Source organism: Cynocephalus volans, chromosome 5 (genome assembly GCF_027409185.1).
Source record: "Cynocephalus volans isolate mCynVol1 chromosome 5, mCynVol1.pri, whole genome shotgun sequence".
NCBI classification, from domain to species: domain Eukaryota; kingdom Metazoa; phylum Chordata; class Mammalia; order Dermoptera; family Cynocephalidae; genus Cynocephalus; species Cynocephalus volans.
The window spans coordinates 28,283,781-28,305,412 of NC_084464.1; the positions used below are offsets into that span (position 1 = coordinate 28,283,781).

At 51.5% G+C, this 21,632-nt stretch overlaps 1 protein-coding gene across 2 annotated transcripts in view; it reads left to right on the forward strand.

Moving 5' to 3' along the window:
* The window catches only part of JARID2 (jumonji and AT-rich interaction domain containing 2), a 238,125-nt gene that overhangs the window by 203,699 nt on the left and 12,794 nt on the right, over nt 1-21,632 (forward strand). For both annotated transcript variants that reach the window (XM_063097697.1, XM_063097698.1), the window contains exons 7-12: nt 7,936-8,956; nt 11,904-12,406; nt 15,841-15,933; nt 18,896-19,014; nt 19,104-19,174; nt 20,020-20,134. In XM_063097697.1, the coding sequence (XP_062953767.1) occupies nt 7,936-8,956; nt 11,904-12,406; nt 15,841-15,933; nt 18,896-19,014; nt 19,104-19,174; nt 20,020-20,134 (1,922 nt within the window). The remainder of the gene's footprint in view (nt 1-7,935; nt 8,957-11,903; nt 12,407-15,840; nt 15,934-18,895; nt 19,015-19,103; nt 19,175-20,019; nt 20,135-21,632) is intronic.

Sequence of the window (21,632 nt, forward strand, 5' to 3'; positions counted from 1 at the left end):
CTGATGCTGCTGCGCTCTCCGAGAAAAGGCACTTGTCCGTCTTCACTACCCTGTTCCCACCACTCCTGCCCCGGGCTCCCTCTGAGCTGTAGAGGAGTGGGGAATGGGTCATTTTTCTCATGTTAGGTCAAGAGCAGGTAACTTAGGCCTTGAAACCGGCCTTCAGCTTTCATAGTGTCCATGGACGATCCTGGTCTGTTTCTCTGTTCTTTCTCATATCATCGCCAGGACTTGTGAGCAGAAGAACTGGCGTGGGCATGCTCACCCCTGAGCGGTCTGCACAGGATGGGGTGCGGCTGGGCAGCATGTATTCTACTGAAGGCCACTGAGGCCCGCACCGTAGCACCAGCAGAGCTCAGGTGGACGCCCACTGACTGCCTCCTGCCACTGCCCGTTACAGTTCGCATTAGATAACACAGATGGCGTTGGGGCAGCTTTTAAGAAAGCCTCAGGGCTTGGCCGTTGTCGCTGTTAAAATTTTCATGTCCCTAGGTGGGTGACAGGAACAAAGGCAGGTGGCATTTCACTGACCACCCACACTCCTATTCCACATGCCATTTTAAAGTCCAGTGAGTCATGGGGATTATTGAATGAACTTTCTTCACTGGGAGTTTTAACAGTGTTATAATTATCTCTAGAGTGGACTAGAGACTGTAATCTTTAAAGATACATTCTAAACAAGGTTGGGAGGGCAGAGAAGAGATTTCCTGATTGGCAGTGTTCCACAATGATTATAACATGGTCATTGTGGTGTGAAACGCATCGTTTGGTTGAAGTGTTCTTTACCTGTGGTCTTTCCCCTTCTTACTAGCATTAGGAACGTTTCTCTCTGAAGGTGAGCATGTGACTGTATTCATGCACAGGCAGGTAGACAGGTTTGTGTGTTCATGCAACACGTTATCAATCTTAACCTGTACCTTTAAATATGATGCAGCTGTTCAGCTGGGGTGGGGTGCACGAGGCAAGAACCGTCACTATCATGTTCCCACCATGCACAGGTATTTGCTTCTTCGTCCTTTGCTGTCTTGACAGTAAGCAAGTGACTTAGCATATTTTAAACAGTGGAGCACCACATCTTGGGGTCCGTGTCTGTGCTGCCTCACCCCAACCCATGCTGGCCTGCCCGATGGGAACTCTTACCGAGCTCTCCTGCAAAGGTTTTTGCTTATGAATGAGAACAGAATTAGAATCCACCCACATACAGACAGATGGTGGTGACACTTTTTCAGTATGACTACATCCTGTCTGTTTTTCTGGTCCCCAGGATGGGGTTGGTTTTTCATCTGTGTTCTGTACATCCCGCTGTGCTTTTTTGGGGAGGCAAAAGCAGAAAACATTCAGAATTTACCTGTGGTGAGATCTAATACTAGAGTATAACTTGGGCCATGTTACAACTGGAGGTTGTATCCAGTTGAGCACCGGGATCTTTCTTTCCTGCCTGAGGACACATCTGTGGGGCAGGCCTGTAGGACTTGTTGTGACATAAGGGGTGTGGAGGTGACTGTTTCTGTTGTCATGTTTACACGCGCACACACGCACACTCTTTTCTCCTTCCTAGGCACATATAGTGTTGGGGGGAATGCACCTCTCATCTCAGTTGCCCTCCATAGCTCACCTACAGCTCTCAGCACTTGCCCTCCAGTTCCAGGTTTCCCTTTGTAAGAATGAGAGGGATTAGCACAGCTGGACAAGAGCTGCAGGAGCAGCCAGTGCCCTGGGACGGCCCTGCCCCTGGCTCTAGGGCATGTACGTGTGACCTGGAGGAGAGGTCCTGGGGTGCCCTTTACGGGGCAGACTTCTGCTTCCATGGTTCATGGTAGTGTCCTCTGCTCAGCTGGGGTGACCCACAGGTGCTGAAGGGAACCCACTCCCATCACATTTTCCCTTCTTCCCGGTACTACTCCCTCCTCTACTTCCTCCTCGGTCCTCCCTCCATTCTAATCAGCCCAGACAGGATGACCCAGGGCTCCTAGTTCTACTTTAGTTCTGACCCTGACCTTCACTGTGGCTTGCAATGTGACATTTAACTTTCTTGGGCCCTATTGTTCCTTTGGAGCCAATCATGCCAACTCCTGTCACAGGGACATTGTGAGAAAGGAGGGGATACTTTTGAAACCATCAGATCCCATTAGTTAAGTACTCTGAAAATAAGGTCAGTAAAAGCAAACCACGGATCCCTTTGTGACTGCTTAATGCAAATGATCAGACTCTGACCTTTCATCTTTTTAGCTGTGTGAGAGATACGGGCCCAAAGGATACTCTGATCTTGAATTTCAGATATGATTTATTTCCTTATGCTAGCCTAAAAGAAAAGGTTAAATGTGATTGTATGACATGTGGGTGGGTGGGGTGGAAGGGTAGAGTTTTAGGGGGTGCTGCTGAGAAGTGACTTGGCCCTGCTTGCTCTAGTGAGCCCTGTGGAGGGACTGTCGACAACTCTCTTTTTATTGCACTAGAATAGCTCCCCCTTGTGCCTTCAGTGATGCTGTGTTCTTAGGGCTATTAAGGGCCATGATCCCACAACAGAACACACGAGTACGCACTTCACAGAAGACTTTTTCTTGCTGTGAAGGGTCTGGCCAACCCTCTAGTCTCAGTGAGCTGTCTCAGTCATGGGATTCACATGCTCTGCGACATCAGCCCTGGAATTGTCAGAAGGCTGGGGCTGCCCATGGACAGTAATTTGGATGTGTGGTAGGTGTCTAACAAAGCAGTGATTGGTGTTTTCCTTTTGGTTTCCTGAAAGAGTGGTTATGTTTAAATTAAGTAACAGTTAACAGATTTGGGTGGTCAATCCAAGGAGCTTATCCTTAGGTAAGACAGAGGTTTTTATTTGTGAAGAAATTTATATGGTCTGTCAGTGACGCTATGGACTCTTTGTTTGGCTGCACCAAATGTGATCACCTGGGGTTCTCATTTCCAACTCTGAGGCTGAGCTGTCACCCCAAGAAGAAAATGATCAGCTGGGGTGGGCAGCCAGCAGACAGGCTGGGTGCTCCAGCCTGGAGAGGTGAAAATGTACAGGGGTTGCAGAAGGAAGGGTCCTGGCTTTGTAAGATTCTGAGGGGGCCAGAGAATTAGGAGTATTCTTTTAAAGTTCTGGAAAATGAAATATGAACATCCAGAGGAGAAAATAGAAAGTTGCCTTAGCTATTGAAATAACTAAGATCTTCTGCTTCTCATGAGATTCTTCTTGCAGTTTGAGTTGCATGTGTTTGTGGTGTGGTATTTCTGACTCAGTTAAGTTATCTGTAATGGAAGCAGGTATTACAATATGTGGGAACTTCAAAAAGTTCTTGCAAAGGGCTGGCTGGTTAGCTTGGTTGGTTAGAGCATGGCCTTGTAACACCAAGGTTTGGGTTGTCTTACAGGCCAGCTGCCAAAAAACAAAACAAGAAACAAACCAAAAAAGATACCAAAACAAATCAAAAAGTTTATGGAAAAATAGAATTTAAAGGTAATACAAATTTTTAAATGATCTTTCTGAAGACCCCTCATACTTCTAAGGACACTTAGAGTCCCTGCCAGAACCCAGGATTTCCTTTTGGAGAGCCTTGGCCTTGGCTGAAGGGCTTCCCTTCCCATCCTGCTGCTGGACACCCCCAAATACCCACTGTTTTCTGGAGCCCCAGGCTGCCCTCTGCTGTGAACAGTGGTGGAGGGCTCCGGCTCAATGGCTCCCTCTTGTGGGGCATGAAAGCCTCACAGTGAAATCCATGTTTGAACTGACAACAAGCTTGGTCGACTAAAACATTTTTGCTTAGTTAATTAAAAACGTCACAGAGTCATTTCGGAAATGAGTGCTTTTCCTTTTCATCTGTCATCATATTGAGTTGTTTTAAGCATCGTGTGGGAGTGATGGGCCAGGGAAACACCTTTAAGGGTGGAGGGGGATTTTATGTTTTTACATACAGTAAGCACAGGATCATAGTGTAGGCTCAGCGCAGTTGTTAAAGTGAAGTCTCTGTTGTTAAGAAAGAGGTCAGGAAGGAATACTGGATGCCCTGGGCTTTCATAAAGGTGCTAGCCAAGTTGAAGGCTCTCAGCCTTGTGTATTAAGTTGAAGTCACATTTGTTCAACTAGGACTGGTTTCTCTATAACCTCATGGCCGTGGGCTTGGAATCACCTGAGGTGCAGGTGACAGGCGAGTGGCTGTGGGCCAAGGAGAACAAGCTGCAAACTTTCTGCCGGTCTGGGTTGGGAGGAGTGGGTTGCAAAGCCAGAAATGCACACCAGAGCTGAGCGAGAACACAACTTGGAGAGATGACGTAAAGCTCTTCAACCGAGGTGTTTTTATTATTGCGTATTGGAGGGTCCTGCCATAAGCCACCTCTCCATTAACTCTCCAGTGAATTAAAACGGCTTCTCTCTTACGTGCTCTTCTGTGGAAGCGCTGCCTCAGGATGTGCAGCAGTGACATCAGACCTCCCTCAAGTTGCGCTGGCCCCGTGACCGGGGCATTTTAAGCTGAAACTCAGTGTGTGGGATTTTAATTGATATAGAGGTGGTTGCAGGGAGATCCTCAGTGGCAAGGTAAGATGAAGCCTTTCTCCATTCCTTTGTTTTCTTTGGTTCTAATTTAATTGCTGGCTCTCTAGAGGCAAGTGCAGACCTTGGACTGGGTATTTTTATGTCAGATTGGTGGTCCTGGGTTTTCCACCAGCAGTGCACCTGGCTGGGGTGTTGATTCTGTTTTATTTATCCTTAACCTTTAGGAAACATGGCACAGCATGTGGGACATATTGATCCCCTTGTCCACTGTGTCCTGGCCTCTGGTGGCAGGCAGAAAACGCGGGCACGCTGGGTGGGCTCCTGGGTGGGAAGAGGGATTACGGCCAATGACACTTGCCCTTTTCAGCCTGCATAATTATTTCTCTCTCAAAGTTTATTCTGCATTGTGGGTGAGATCCATTTAGTCTTAGAGCATGCATGTGTGGTATTGGCTGGACACTTTTGAAGATGGCTTTTATAAAAATGAGAAAGAAAATGAATAGAGAGTGACTCATTTTTCTGATCAGGCAAGTTAGTTGAAAGCGTATCTTGGCAATAAGCCAGTATTTAGGTATAGAGAAATATGTAAGCAATAAGGTGATCCTTTTGTTTTTGAAGATAGTGACATACATATAATTCCACCAAGCAGAACATTTTGCTCCCTGGACAATCTACCTGGCCAGAAGCTCTGGTGCCCTGAGAAGCCAGACTGGATAGATGTGTGCGCCCTGCACTCTTACTTGAGATAGAATGTGAGAGATGTGGGGCTCCCCAGGCCCCTGAAGGTGAACAGTGGTGTTGGGGACGGGTCAGGCCGAAGGACTTGTGGGAACATTGAGACCCTTTAAATACTGATGCCCTTTCTTTATCTTCACTAATTAGATCAGAATTTGTGGGGGAGGGACTGGAATCTGTATTATCTTAAAGCTCCCCCAAGGATTTTCAGGAGTCCCATGTTTGAGAAGCACTAAATTGAACGTCAGCGAGAGGTGACAGCTGACAGCTGGACTTTCTCTCGGTAGGAGTTGGCTATGTCCAGCGCCATCTGGAGTTTGCCATTTAGACAGGCGATTGCCTGTGTTCAGTTAGAGATGAAGTCGTATCATGCATTGCGCGTGAGGGTGAGCTGGGTGTGTCATTGGAATAGGCCGCACCCTCAAGGGCTGAAGGCGATTGGGGACCAGTCAGGCTGGCGTACACCATCTGGAATGTAGATGGAGCCTGCTCCGAGTTTTGGCTTCCTGAGGTCCTGGTACCTGCCCTCCCTGTGTGTTTGATGCTAGAAATAGAGACCGGCCACAGCCCAGTGTACTGTCTGCTTTTGTTTTTCTACTGTTCTGTCTTGTTTTGGTTTTAGTTATAGAAGCATTTCAAAGGACAACTAAAAATGGGTAGGGTTTGCAGTCCTCCCCATCCCTCCTCTTCCAAATTAGTGGTACTTCCCACAGAAAATTGTCCCTGCCATTGCTGAATTTATCTTTTTTTCAGATCCCTTCAGTTCCACTTCTGTAGCGTAGCTAGTGGCTTAGGATTCGAAATGTAATTCCTGGTCCTTCCCTTCAGCCTCTCCCATGGGCCTGAAGTCCTGGCTCCTGGGGTTGGGCCTCCCTGCCTGCGAAAGCTGAGGTGCTCACCAGCAAGTGTCTTGGGGTGGCTCACAAGGATGTCATACCAAGAACTTAACAGTGTTGATTGGACTGTATATAATTGGTGTCATATACAGAAATGCAGGTCTTAGTGGCTTCTTTCCTTTCTCTGTTTGTGTAATCTTATATTTTTATATATTTGTATTTTTTATATTCATATTTATATCTTATATTTTTATATATTTATGTTTTTATAATGTGACATTTGGTTTAGTGGTTCTCAAAGTGTGGTCCCCAGATCAGCAACACAGCATCACCTGGGACCTGGTGCTCACTTGAAATGCAAATTCTCAGGCCCCATCCCAGACACTGGAATTAGAAACTCTGGGGGTGGGGCCCAGTGATCTGTTTTGACAGTCTCTCCTGGGATTATGAGAGATTCTGGGATTCATCTACTCTTTTTCCACCACCATTTAAACTAACTGTGCATATTCCTGGGCCAGGACTGGGCTTAGTGCAAAGGTCACTAAAAATCAGTCCCCGATGCCTGGAGTCCTGCCTAGTAGTAGTGAGGGCAGCCTGCACAGCTTCATGGCAGCACTGGGAGTCGAACGGAGCTCACTGCCAAGGGGGCATGACACACTGGGTCAGCTCTCCTGACTTGGAGTGCAGCCTCCCTGCATCCTGGCACCTTCCTTTGGGTTATTGGGGAGGAAGAGAAGTTGTTTCTGCTCTGTTTCCTAGTTATTGTGTAATATTTAGGCTGCCTCTTTGGAGATGATGGTGGCTATAAAACACCAGAGTTCCTGATTTTAAACTGATGTTGTAGGTAAAAAGTGATGCCCAAGAGGTTAGATGATGTGTTAAGAGTCCACGCAGCTGCAGTAGCAGCAGAGTCGTGATGCGGGGACATGAACCCTGAAACCGCAAGTGCGGCATTGTCTGGGAGTTTAAGCATTTCTGGTGTCCACTGGTGTCACTCCCTGTTTTCTCTGTAGAGATGAGGTCACCTTTGTGTGTCACAGAGTTACCACCGTGTCCTGTAAGACAGCCAGTGCAGAGAGGCGGCCTGCATGTACCCAGTTCCTGCAGACCTGCTGTGGGTGTTGGCAGGGAGCAGGATCCCAGGAGCCACCTGTGTAGAGCGGGTTGGGTGTGTCCGTCTTCTATCCACTGGGGCCCTTTCCGACCAGTGTCAACGGTGGCGGCAGCTGTGGGTGGTTTGCAGCCACACCTCTGGGTCACGCAGAGCCAAGCTGCACGGGTGCTGCTGTTCTTTTCCTTCCATGATGTGTTTGTTATTCTGTTTTTCACCACATGGATTTAAAAATTCTGTGGGCAGGTCGTGCTGTTATGTGAAACATGTAAAGAATAGCAAACAAGTCTTATTTCAGAGCAGGGATAATGTGTGTGTGTATATATATGTCCCCCACTGCCAGCGAATGGGCAGGATCTTGCTGTTGTCACCTCTCATAAACCTGTGACAGGTGACTCAGGCACTTGGAGAGGTCCTCAGTGTGAAATGCCAAATTTCCTGGAGAGTCATGGGAACAGACACTGACATGAAAACACACTCAGGAAACCCCGCTGGGCAGCACTCGTGTCAGGCGGTCTATTTTTGTGCAGAAGGACAGGCATGTGGTTGTATGCAGTTTCTGCAGCTGAGCGTCACAGTTTATTCCTGCATGAGTGACATGCTTGCCCTTGCTGGCATCCCCATGTCTCTTCTTGGTGGGCAGCTGGCTGGGTTGTTTCCAGCTCCCCCAGCCCTTCCTCATGGCTGGGCCAGTCACTGTCTTGGCAGGTAAAGGTACTAATTCTGCTTTCCCCCCCTCTCTAATTCTGCTACTTCCACAGGTTTCTAAGGTAAATGGAGTCACTCGAATGTCATCCCTGGGTGCAGGTGCAACCAGTGCCAAAAAGATGCGCGAAGTCAGACCTTCACCATCCAAAACTGTGAAGTACACTGCCACGGTGACTAAGGGGACAGTTACATACACCAAAGCCAAGAGAGAACTGATCAAGGAAACCAAACCCAATCCCCACAAGCCCAGTTCAGCTGTCAACCACACAATCTCAGGGAAAACTGAAAGTAGCAATGCAAAAACCCGCAAACAGGTGCTATCCCTCGGGGGGGCGTCCAAGTCCACCGGGCCCGCCGTCAATGGCCTCAAGGTCAGTGGCAGGTTGAACCCAAAGTCATGCACTAAGGAGGTGGGGGGGCGGCAGCTGAGGGAGGGGCTGCGGAATTCCAAGAGGAGACTGGAAGAGGCACACCAGGCGGAAAAGCCGCAGTCGCCCCCCAAGAAAATGAAGGGGGCAGCTGGCGTGGCTGAGGCCCCCGGCAGAAGGGCCCCGGCAGAGAGGCCTCTGCTGAACGGACACGTGAAGAAGGAGGTGCCCGAGCGTGGCCCAGAGAGGACCCGGCCCAAGCGGGCCACGGCCGGGAAGAGCGCGCTGGGCAGGCAAGCACACGGCAAGGCGGACGGCGCCTCCTGTGAAAATCGTTCTACCTCGCAAGCCGAGCCCCCGCCCCGGCCGCATGAGGCGGGCAGGGCTGAGAGGGTGGGCGGCAGGGCCGGCTGGGCGGCCATGGCCGAGATCCCCGTGCTCAGGCCCTCTGCCAAGGAGTTCCACGACCCGCTCGTCTACATCGAGTCGGTCCGCGCTCAGGTGGAGAAGCACGGGATGTGCAGGGTGATCCCCCCTCCGGACTGGCGGCCCGAGTGCAAGCTCAACGACGAGATGCGCTTTGTCACGCAGATCCAGCACATCCACAAGCTGGGCCGGCGCTGGGGCCCCAACGTGCAGCGGCTGGCCTGCATCAAGAAGCACCTCAGATCTCAGGGCATCACCATGGACGAGCTCCCGCTCATAGGTGAGGCCCTCCCTGCCCACCACCCGTCCCCTCGGCCCGCTCGCCCCTGCCAGAGCTCTCAAGCCCCTAGTCCCCAAGTGCTGGGAGTTGGGGGCCAGAGGAGGGGGGGTGTTGATGGGGTCAGACCTGTGGTGGGCTCCCACCGTGTTCCCCCGGCTGGGCTGTCACCTGCTGCCCAGCACCGCCGAGGTCTGGGCAGGGTCCAGACAGGCAGGGAAGACCACTTCTAGGGCTGCCATAACAAAGTGTCACCAACTGTTTGGCTTAAATGACAGGAATCCCACACAGTTTTGGAGGCTGAGCCCTCTCTCCTTGGCTTCTAGGTGGCCGCCTTCTCCTTGTGTCCTCGCGTGGTTTTCCCTGTGTGTGTGTCTGTGTCCTTATCTCTTATTGGATGTCACCCATACGACCACATTCACATCCAAGGTACCAGGAGTTAGGGCTCAGCGTAGGAATTTGGGGAGCGGGGGGTTTGAAGTTCTGCCCATGACCCACTCATAGATTTCAGGCCGGCCTATTATCCTGTGGTCCTTGTCTCTCCATCCTTCTTGCTTTTCCTTGAGCTTCAGTTTCTCTGGTGACCAACTGGGCCCTTGTCAAGGCCACAGATCAGGAGGCATGTTCAAATGTCTGCTGAGACCAGGTGCTGCCCTGCTAAAACTGTGGTGAGTCCTTGAACACACACGCTTCCTGCTGTGAGGAAGACCTCACCACGCGGTGGGCCCCAGCTGCTCCTGCGGCCCATTCCCCGTTCCCACCCTCACTCCTGCACCTTGGGGAAGAACTCGCTCGCTGAGGGCCCAGTGGGCTCTGCATGGTGGGGTGTCCTTTTGGGACAGCCGGGTAAGGCCACACACCTCCCACGAACAGCTCTAGGCCCCTGGAAGGAAACAAGGAGCCTCTGTTTTGGAGATCCCGAATTTTCAAAGGCAAGAAGGCATGTGGCAGCTGTGTAACTGTGGAGAACTGGTAGTAAGGTAGGCTTCTTGCAGGATGGGAGGTGTCATCTCCTCCCGGCAGGCACCTTTCAGGGCAGTGCCCGAGTGAGAGTCACTTAACTTGGGAGAATTTTGGGATTGTGGTCTGTTGCCAGGGATGGCACGTCATAGGCGGTGGCATAGGGAACAGGCTGTGCAGGTACACACACTTTCTGACTGTGCCCGTGAGCACTTACACCACTGAGTGACCCAGAGTGAGGCCCCCTGTCTGTAGCAGGATGTGCAGCTGGGTGAAACACGCAAAATTTTCCATGTGCCCTGAAGCCAGGTAGGCGCTGCACGCACTGCGCTGTGCCTGCACTCTTTGCTACTGCCCACACGTATAAAGCACATGACAGTCTGCCAGGACCTGCTGACCCACCCCACTCCTCAGGGAGGCCTCCAGCAGCAGAAGGGACTTAATAGTTTTGAGGTCATTTCTCAGAATCCACCTCGATGGATGTGCCTTCTGCATCCATGCAGGAGGGTGGGCACCCCTGGCCCTGGGGACACCCCTGTTCCCAGGGGGACTGGGGACTTGGCCATGGGTGTTGAGGGGGCTCTGCCACTTAGCAGAATGGGGAAGTGATTGTAGCAGGTGAGGATTACATGAAGAACTAACTCTTTTGCATGCACCATGTGATTTTTCAGGTGCCATTGGGTTATAATGATCTCCTTAAGGAAAAATACATAAGTTTGGATTTCCTCCCTTCTAGTTTTCCCTGTGTTCTAAGCCACTTTGCAGGGTCGGGAGACCCATTCATTTGCCCACCTCTGCAAGACAGGCAGTGCGCAGCCAGCCCTCCCTCTAGGGTCTCTCAGTTGCGGGTCAGAGACCCGCCTTGAGTCCTACCTGGAGCGAGTCAGGGGCTGCCTGGGCTGGGGCATTTTCCTCATTGATGTCCCCACTGCTCCACTGCTCATATCCAATCAATCCACTGCTGTGCCACATGGAGTAAGTCCTGTGCCCCTGTGTCTGCAGGGTCTCTGCCTTGTCTGTGCTCTGCGGGAGCCGTGCTTGCTTTTCGTTTTACTTTTGACGTAATCATATCCCCGTTCTCTGAAGATTTAAAATGTTCATAATGTTTACTTTGCCGTCCTAGCATTTTTTTGACAATGACTTTGGCTGCAACCCCCCCCCCCCCCTTTTTCTTTCCTTTTTTGGCCAAAGGGAGTTTGCAGGTGCTTTTCCAGTTCCCATCTAGCTGGAGTCCTGGCTGTGAACTGACACACAGTGGGGCTGTGCTGTGCCCTGGCCCCGTTCTGTGACTGTGTGAGGGCAGTGGTGGGAACAAGCCTGCCCCTCCTTTGAGATACGCAGCCCCTCTGTCTGCTCTGCGCGGCTGGAGGCTGCCGTGTGCCCTCACACAAGCGTCGCGCTTCACCCTCAAAATCTGGTGGGATTGCAGTTAAATCCCCCTTGCGTGAGTGAGCGAGTTTAGTGTTGGGGGCTGTGAGAAGGCGAACTGGGAGTTGGTAACACGTGTTGTGTGTATATGGTTTCTGACATTCGAGTTGCTCTGGGTGGTGCCCTGGTCTTTGTGTCATCCCTATCCTGATCTGCTCCTCTTCTAAGCACAGCCAGGGGTCTGCTACCTACCTACCCACTTCCCCCCATGCCCAGGATCATCTCCTCTTGTCCTCACACCTGCCTCCTAGCATGTGAGAATGGCTTGCTCTAGTGTGTACCTCCCTGGCCAACTCTCCTTCCTTCAGTCAAATCCCTGCTTAAATGTTACTTCCTCAGATGCCTCCCCTGACCATCCCACCTAAGACGGCAGCCCCGTAATCCACTTTATTTCCATAGCACTTGGCCTTAGCCCTGGCCCATCCCTGTATAATGTGCGTCTCTATAGATTGAGCTCGCTGTTCACTGCAGAGTCCCCGGCACACAGTAGGTGCTCAGGAACTATAGGTCAGTGCAGAAGGTCTGGCTCATGTCCCTGTGTTTTCCCCCCTCACCAACCCAGGTGGCTGCGAGCTCGACCTGGCTTGCTTTTTTCGGCTGATTAATGAGATGGGTGGCATGCAGCAGGTGACTGACCTCAAAAAGTGGAACAAACTTGCAGACATGCTGCGCATTCCCAAAACTGCCCAGGACCGGCTGGCCAAGCTGCAGGAGGCCTACTGCCAGTACCTGCTCTCCTACGACTCCCTGTCCCCCGAGGAGCACCGACGGCTGGAGAAGGAGGTGCTGCAGGAGAAGGAGATCCTGGAGAAGCGCAAGGGACCGCTGGAGGGCCACACAGAGAACGACCACCACAAGTTCCACCCCCTGCCCCGCTTTGAGCCCAAGAATGGGCTCATCCACGGCGTGGCCCCCAGGAACGGCTTCCGCAGCAAGCTCAAAGAGGTGGGGCAGGCGCAGGTCAAGACGGGCCGGCGGCGACTCTTCGCTCAGGAAAAAGAAGTGGTCAAGGAGGAGGAGGAGGACAAGGGCGTCCTCAATGACTTCCACAAGTGCATCTATAAGGTAGGGGCCTCCTGCCGTGACGTCACGGTGCAGAAATGGGAGAGGGAGCAGGTGGGGGCCGTGCACAGGGTGGGCGCTCTCAGATGCCTGGTGCAGTGAGGAGGGGTGGCCGCTGTGCTACTGTAAGGTTACCGCAGGCAGCATCATTGATCACGAGCAGAAAAGCATCAGCTCACAGTTCTGGAGGCTGAGAAGTCCACCTGGCATGACATGGTGGGAGGGCAAAGAGAGAGCACCCCTACAGGTGCCATCTTCCAGTACAGACCCAATGCCAGTTAAATTTCAACACGAGCCTTGTAGTTCATTTGTAGTGAAGAGAATGTCTGCGGTCATCCAGGGAGGCCGGGAGGTCCTGGGGTCAGAATGCAGTTCTTGGGCATCTGGCCACCGGCGGCCAGCCCTGACCTGCCCCTTGTGAACTGGGTGAGTGGTTTGCTCTGGGCTTGGGATCTCATTTTCATTCAGAGACGTGTGTGTGGGTGTGTGTGTGTTCACAGGCACCACACACATGTGTCCTTGGGCCAGGGATGAAGTCACCAGGCTGCATGTGTTTCTCCTGCATCCATAGTCCTGTGCCTGCCCCTGTGTGCTCCCCATCTCATCCTGGTGCTCAGACCCAGCTGGAGTTCTGGGATGAGGCCACACCAGACCCCCGTGGGCTCCCAGCACTCTTTTCTCTGCTTCCTTACTTCTGTTGTGCACAACCCACCACCTTCCAGCTCCCAGCCCAGCATGGCCAGGTCTTTCTGCAGAGCCGTCCCTGATAGAGCTGTCAGCACAGGCCTCACCATGACCATGCTGTGGAGGGAGGGATGGGAAGAGAGCGGCCAGTTGAAATGTGTGTCATGTTCTCCCCAGTTCTGCCAGGCCTTGGCGCAGCACAGGCCGTCCTGAGCACACTCGCTGCTGTGAGCGCAGTGCAGGCACTGGCCCTCGTGGCAGCTGCCCCCTGCCTCATCTCCCTCTGTGGCCTCCATGTGGAGGCCACTGCCTGGCATAGACTTGCTCCTGTGATCCCAGTTCTGGATTGACTGGGGGCGGGGGGGGTGATGTTTTCTAGCGAGATCTTAGCCTCTCGAGCCATCCCCACCCCAAGGAGCCTGGTGGGTGTGGCTGGACTGATGGGTTTCTCACCTCACCCCACCCACACCCCCAGCTGCCTGGGGCTGCCTCTCTGCAGGCTCTGGCCTGTCCAGCTTGGCTAAGAGGACACCAGCTTCAGATTCTGTCCCACATATAGGAGCACATGGGAAGTCTGATTCTCGGACCCTGGTTTTGCCACTTCCCTTTCTGAGCTCAGGCCCAGCAGTCCCACCTTGAGCTGTGCACCATTCGCTCCTAGCCTTTAGCCCTTGTGCTCTTTTGTGGAAAGAAGTGCCCTGTCTGCCTCCAGGTTTTCCTGTTAATTAGGTCCAAAGAGGGTTTGGTCTCCTGGGCTTTAAATCCGCATTCCCGTCACCCATGCTGCCTTGTGCAGCTGGGCCATGGTGGGTGGAGAACGGCCCTGCAGCCGCTAACCCGTAGCCTGCTTGTGTCTGACCTCTGAAATATCTTTATGAAAAGGGAGAAGGCGGTCCAGGTATAGATGTACCACATGATAACACTGCGGTCAGTGACAGACCGCATAGTTGATGGTGGTCCTTTGAGATTGGCTGTGCCACATAGCTGAGGAGTGTTGGCTGTGCCAACTAGGTGTGTGCATGTACACTCAGTGACACTCGCACAAGGACGCAGTTCTTATGATGTTTCCTCCGCTACAGTGACGTCGGACTGAACTGTGAGCTCGGGAGCACTTTATTTGGTGTTTCCTGAATGTTTGCTCTGAAGCCTTCCTTGTTAGAGCTGAGTAGTCAACTCCTGAAATGAGATACCGTTGATTTAAGAAGGCCAGTTCTAGGAGAATGTGTTGGATCTGAGGAAGAGGTTTTTTGTTTTGTTTTGTTTTTTTAAAACACATGTTCTACCAAAAAAAAAATCCATTGGCACTCAGCCGTGGGCGAAGGTGGCCACGGGGATGTGCCCGCAGGGGCCAGGAACACATGGCCCTTGGCATCCTGGGCATTGACTGGCAGGCGCTGGTGGCCATCTTCACCTCCACCTGCTCTGCTCTGCATGTGTAAATACAAAATTAGAGCCCTTCTTGTAGTTGCATTTTTAACGAACACAGAGTTGGAAGAAGTTTGGAATTGTGTGGAAGTACGGGTATTTTTTTTTTTAACTAGAACTCTTCTAGTAGTGAGGGCATGCAAGGCCAAATGTGACAATGCTGTACTGGCTGCTGTGACTGTTGACCCAATGATAAGCAGACTCTGCAGCCCATTCCAGGCTGTTCCTTTCTACAGGAAGGCTCCAGGGTCACCTCGTTAGGGAAACCTTTCCTGACCCCTCATGGTGCTCAACACATATTTTTGTAGTCAAGGAGTATACTTGCCTGGTTAAGAAAGAGGGGAAGGCAGGTGTCCTGGTGGCCGTCCCCCTGGTGGGACGGGTAAAAGCAGGAACTAACTCCCAGTTCCCACACTGACACAGTCAGCTGTTTTATCCACGTGAGTAAATCATTTTGAACATTACTGGGAATGGGGCGGCAGAGGGGCGTGATGTCAGACCTCTGAAGGCTCGAAGGGTGCTCCCCATGGACATGCAGGGTGGAAGGTGTGTGGCTTCTACGGCAAGAGACTGACCAGGTTGCAACTTCAGAGTGAGGTTGCTCATCCATCTTCCTGTCATGTGGTGAGGACACTAAGGGTGTACAAGTCACCCAAGTCTTCCAGGGTCCTCCAGGATCCCTGGTTCTGAGTTCTGTCCTCCAGGATCCCTGGTCCTGAGTTCCAGTCAGTCATAGTTGCTACAGGTTGGACATGCCTAATTCGAAAACCAAAATCCAAAATGATCTAAAATCCTAAACTTTCTGAGCACCAACATGACACTCCAAGGAAATGCTCACTGCAGTATAGCACAAATACTCCAAAATTCAAATCCAAGCATTTCAGATAAGAGGTATTCACCCTGTGACAGTTTCTTCACTGGTCCTGTAACCTTTATCCTACCCCTTACGTGGGGTCAGCTGAGGAGTGGGACCTACAGTGCGAGATGCTCTGTGAGTGGAGCCCCTTGGAGGGGATTTTCATGCTGCAAGTGTGTCTGCTGCAGCCTCTGGGTTGGCAGCCTACCTGTTCCCGACAGATAACAGGTCAGTTTGCACCTCGTGGTGGTTATGGTTGGTGGAGTCATCCTTTTCCTGTTGCCAGCCACTGTGAATTGATGATCCTTAGAGAGTATTCTGCCTTCTCTGCTTGTCATTAACTCAGGATGCCAAGTGTCCCACAGCTGCAGGGAAGCCACACAGCAGAGGCCTGGGACAGGTGTGTGTGGCCTACTGAGGCTAGTGCTCGGCTTGGTTTCTTAAGCTTTCCTCCTGTGTTTTTGTTTTTCAGGGAAGGTCTGTTTCTCTAACAACTTTTTATCGAACAGCAAGAAATATCATGAACATGTGTTTCAGCAAGGAGCCTGCGCCAGCTGAAATCGAGGTGAGTGAACCTGACCTGAACCTGAACCTTGTGCTGTCTCCCGTGAAGCTGGAGCCACTCAGCGAGGTGGAGGGGAGCTCCTTGCTGGCCATGCCCCATCTCCTGGAGCCTCAGGAACTAAAGGGACCCAGGGGACCAAGCTCACTCTCCATGTTGAGTGTGCACTGGGGGCAGCCAGAAGTTTTAACTTCGGCTAACCTAAACTTGTTCAAAAGCCAAAAAATGATATAATGAAGACAGTGAGATTCCCTTGCTTCTCCTTGACTTCCCCCAGTCTAGAGGCAGTAGCTGCTGAGTCCAAGGGGTGATTCTGGGCACGTCCCCGCTCCCCGCTCCTCACCAGGCTGCTTCTCACCTCGTCCTCTGTGTGCCTCTTATGCAAGAGAATGTTTGAAATCCCTTGAAACCACAGTTGTGCTTTTCTTCTTCTCTTCTATTTTTTTATTTAATGGGATTGGCAGATTGCCATTTTTGTGCTCCTGCCAACTCTCTTCTTTGAGTTCCTATGAGGTTGGAGAGACAGTGAGCATTTCTGTGCCCAGATCAATTAGGGGGAGGTTTTGTGTAAGACGCTGCAGGACAGAGAGCAGATCTGGGTGCCGGTGCCCAGTCCAGTTGTGTGAACCTCAGCTGCTGACGTCAGTGGGCTCTCAGCAGGAGGACATGTGGCCTGCAGCCTCACCTCGTTCTCTGTAATATGTGCCACCTCTTTAAAATAAAATCTGGGGTGGGTTTGTCCCATATGTACATGCTGACTAGGGGATCCAGCCATGCTGTTTTGCCCAGGTTTCCTGGGACTTTCTTGCTCAAACAAGGTTGGCTGGTCACCCCACACTGCTACCATGTGGTTCATACTCCTGACATGTGGTCCACACTGTCTGAAGCCCAGGAAGTGCAGCCCTAGAGCTCAAGCCCCGTTCCCTAGTGCGGGGAACCCGATGTTCACATTTAGGATGTAGGTCTCGACCGATGTGCATGGGCTACCTTAGCTCTATATCCGGGTGCTGCCACCAGTCTCCATGCTGTGGCCTACACCCCCCGCCCCCCATGCCCAGTTTTGGCCCTGCCCAGGCCACATGGAGCTACCACCGTCCCACATTCCTTCAACCACAGCGTCAGCGGAGTCCTGATACTGTGTTATGTGTAGCTGTCACCACTGCTCCCAGAGCACTCATGATGGTGGCAGAGATGTCAGATGAAAGAAACTTTTTGGGGCTGAGCATTTGACAGGGACAAAGAGGCATTTGTTTTGCAACATCTGTCCTTCAGGGAGTCTCTCGACAGTGCAGGGGTTGTTGCTCTGTGTAGTGTGTAATGAAGGGTAGCTCATTTTACAGTGCTCTAGTCGGGAATTAATCCCCTCTGGAAGTCTGGGTTTTGCTCTAGCAGTTGTGTAAATATTTAAACACAAAGGGAAGATTTGCTAAAATTCAAATTCCAGTCCTGCTCTGCCTAGCCTCTTGTGCTCTGTGTCTCAGGAAAGAGGCTGGTGGTTGGTGACCGGAGTGGGTCACCACTTAGAGTGAGTCCCTTCCTCTGTCTTTATCAGCCCACCAGGGGCTGGTTCTCAGTCTCAGCGGGTGGTGGCAGGGTCGGGCCCCAGACTTGAGCTTCATTCCTTCCGTTCAAGGAAGCCGGTGTCCGGAATCCAGTCTCTTCCCGACGTTGAACGCTTCCTTGGTTTGTGGACACATGCCACCTCCAGCCTGGGCCCCTCTGTGTGGAAGTCACGTGGTGTCATGGACACCTGGACTGGCACTCCTAGTAGCAGTGCTTTGTGCCGAATTGTGCCGCATGATGCCGAATGCTCACTGTTGCACTTCTTCCTTAAATGCGGTTCCAGCTTGTTTGCTGAGACCAGGGAAGATGACAGCATGCTCCTGGAATGATTGGAAACAAGGTGAAAAGTGCCTCCGATTGGGCAAGTTTCCTTAGAGGGAAGCTGAGTGCAGCTGCTTACGTGTCATCAAAACACATTCCTGACCGCGCTGTGACCCCGCGTTTGTTTAGATGGCTCTCACTAATCACCTGGGAAGCTTTTCAAAACTACTGCTGTACGGGTCCCGCCCACCCAGGGCAGCCCCCAGTTCTGATGAGACTGGCTTGGGCTGTAGCCCAGATGTGCCGTGTTGGCCACTCCCTGCTGACCCGCACTTATAGCCGGGGCTGCCGTTGACAAGTGTGGAAGGCGGCGTGTGTGGCCCAGTGTTACGCCTTCATGACCATCTAAGCAGGACTGTGGGAACTAGTCTCTTTCCTACTATTGCTTCTGTGTTTTGTCCCCGCTTCATATAATCGTTTTTTTGTGCTGTGGTGGTAAAACGTACATAAGTTTACTGTTTTAACCACTTCTGAGTCTACAGTTTTTGGCATTAAGTCCATTCACATTGCTGTGCAGCTGTCACCGCCGTCCACTGCAGAACTTTCGTTATCTTCCCAAACGGGAACTCAGTACCCAGTGACAGCACCGCCCCACGCCCCTCCCCAGCCCCCGCCAGCCACCGTCTACCTGCTGTGTCTGTGGATCGGACTATTCTGGTCTCTGTGTAAGTGGAGTCATACCGTATTTGTCTTTTTGTGACTGGCTTATTTCACTGAGCATATTGTCCTCAAGGTTCACCTGTGCTGTACCATGTGTCACAATGTCCTTCCTTTTAAAGGCTGAATACCGTTCCGTGGTGTGGACATATCACATTTAGTTTACCCGTTCCTCTGTGAATGGGGCGCCTCTTGGCTGTCGTGAAGAACGCTGCTGAGAACGCGGGTGTGCAGGTGTCTCTTTGAGACCCTGCTTCAGTCATTTTGCGTGATCCTGTCACTGGTTTCTTAATCAGCATCTTTTGGGAGGCACTGCAAACCCTCGGAAACTACATTGGATCTCAGTGTTCTGGTGTTGAGAGGTGACCTGTGCTCTGGCCTCGGGCCCCGCGGAGGCACTGACAGCCCTTTCCTCTCCCTGCAGCAAGAGTACTGGAGGTTAGTGGAAGAGAAGGACTGTCACGTGGCTGTGCACTGCGGCAAGGTTGACACCAACACTCATGGCAGCGGATTCCCCGTGGGGAAATCAGAACCCTTTTCAAGGTAATACGGGCATCTCCTGTCCCTGCTTCTGGGACTAGATGGCATCCTTCCCTGCCAGTCTGTGACATCCCTCATCTTTCCCTCTGCAGGCATGGATGGAACCTCACCGTCCTTCCCAATAACACAGGCTCCATCCTGCGTCACCTCGGTGCTGTGCCTGGTAAGCCTGCCCACGGCCACCCACCTAGGACAGCTTTTACAAGTTCTACCTGCTAAGAACCAGAGCTGGGAAATTCCTCTTAAGCACCACCTGAGAGGCACACAGATGTTAAGGTGTACAGTGTATACACTGAACACTTTGATTTTGAGAGCAGAGAGAGGAATATGATTATAATGGTGAAGCCAGTAAAAATGTTGAAAGCTGAACCACATTACAGAGTCTAGGATCTGGGCAGAAGCTTAGTGGCCAGCATTGAACCTTGAAATGGGTGCTTTCAAAACTGAAGTCCTAACTCTTTTAGGCTACTTCAGGCTGAAATCATAAATTCTCAAGATGGTCACTGGCCCGTAAGTGATGGTGCTTCACAGGCTTTAGGGGAAGCTGAGGGTGGTGGGGGCTCTGTGTGGTCACTGGAAAGCTGGGCAGCATGGAACCTGTCACTAGAAACCCAGGTCTGACCTCTGCCCAGGGCCCTGTGTCCCACCTCACTGTGGTCAGGCCTCTTCCAACAGAGTCCTGCCTCCAGCACTATGAGGAGTTGGGGTCAGTACTTGTGTTCTCAGCTCGAGGATCACAGCAGTCCTCTGAGTCAGATTCCTGCTGCCCACCTTGTCGGGAAGTAACATGCTCTGTCACTGCCGTTGGAAACTGTCTGCAGTCTTGGTTTTATTTTTGCATAGCAAGCAGGAAAGAGCAGATGCCTTCTTTTCCTCAGTCAGTTTTGTCTGGTTTTGAATCCCATTTCTTTTTCTCTTGTTGGGGGAGAAGAAGGTGATTGTAACTGCTGCTACTTTGGGACGGGGTCGGCATGCTTTTCCATGCCACTTTCACCCTTTGTGTTTCAGGAGTGACTATTCCCTGGCTAAATATTGGCATGGTCTTTTCTACCTCATGCTGGTCTCGCGACCAGAACCACCTTCCGTACATTGACTACTTACACACTGGTGCTGACTGCATTTGGTGAGTACACCTGCCCCTGGCCTCACTCCAGGTTGGAAACACCCAGTCACGTGCTGGGACTCCCTTTGTGTGGCTGGGGAGGCGCCGTGGGCGTCATCAGGACAGTGAGTGCACCTCCAGGCTGCCCTAGATAGAGTCTGGAATGTTGGGAGCTTGTCTCGTGCATGGAAGTTTGTCCCATGCTCCCGGTCACAGCCTCTAGGCCTGGGATTTCCTACCTCTACTGGGATTGTTTAAGGAGGTGGAGAGTATTTTAATTTTCTCTGGTGAGGGAAGTCTTTTCATATCCTTATTGGCCAGTTTATATTCCTTTTGTGAATTACCTGCTTATATGTTTTTTTCCTGTGATATTTAGTTTTTGTTATTGTTGATTTCCTAGAGATATTAGGGATAAGACACAGTAGTAAAAGTGCCACGAAGTTGACCAGTGGTAGTGACCCGTATCATCAACCTTTTACTAACCAAATATAGACCGTTCTCTCTGTGCCATCTAGTTATTTTCCATGTCTTTTTAGGGCCAGCGTCTCCCTATCTACACAGAGAGCGGAACGTACTTGTACTTGGGCAGGGTAGTGCCAGCTGTGTGGAGACACACGTGTGGTGTGTCCTGCATGAGTTTGCCGCGTGGTGCGGCATTCTGCCAGGCCCCGCCTGTGATCCTGTCAGCTCTGACCAGCCCTGATGCGTGGCTGGGCTCTGTGGTTTCTTGGTTTACAGTGGCAGATGGGAAACGATGACAGATAATCAGATGTCTTGTCGTCTGATAGTCTACCAGCATCACCTTCATCCCACACTAACTCTATTTATTGTCCCAGTGGGGTGATTAAGCATTCTGTACTAAAGTGAATGGCTTCTCAGCACTAATGCTGTTCCTCCCGGGAGCTGGTGTCTCCTCCCATTTCAATATTGTGGTGTTGAAGCGTGGGCAGTGCGTGGTGAGACCGCAGGAGTCACTGGGGCCTGCTCTGGGCATCCGTGGCATGGCCTGGCATTCCTGTAGTCCCACCCAGGCCTGTGCCCTGAGGCAGGACCCCTCAGCGCCTCTGTTTCTTCATCTGAAAGACAGGCGTGTGTGAAGTGGCCCGTGTGGGTTGTTTTCATTGCTGGAACGTTGAGTTGGGGGCAGTGAAACGTGAGATTCTGTGGGCTCTTTGAGGACTTGCCCCTCTAACCTCATTGATGGGGAATGAAGAGGCAGGGATATGATCAGAGAACTTTATGGTGTGGCTTTTCTTCAAACATGTGATTTAGCTTAGAAATCCTGCATTTAAATTACAAATCAGTAACAAAATATGTTGGCATTGAAATAACGTAAGATTAAAAAAAGAAACTTAAATGTGGTTATTGCCTTCACTCAGCAGCTGAAACCAGGATTTGACCTCAAGGCAAAATGATTTCACGATAGACATCCCAGCATTGCTGGGGGGAGGCTACCTGGCTAGGCCAGGCCAGAGGGGAGCCGTTGGAGGTGGCCTGTGACATTCACCAGAGCTGCTGC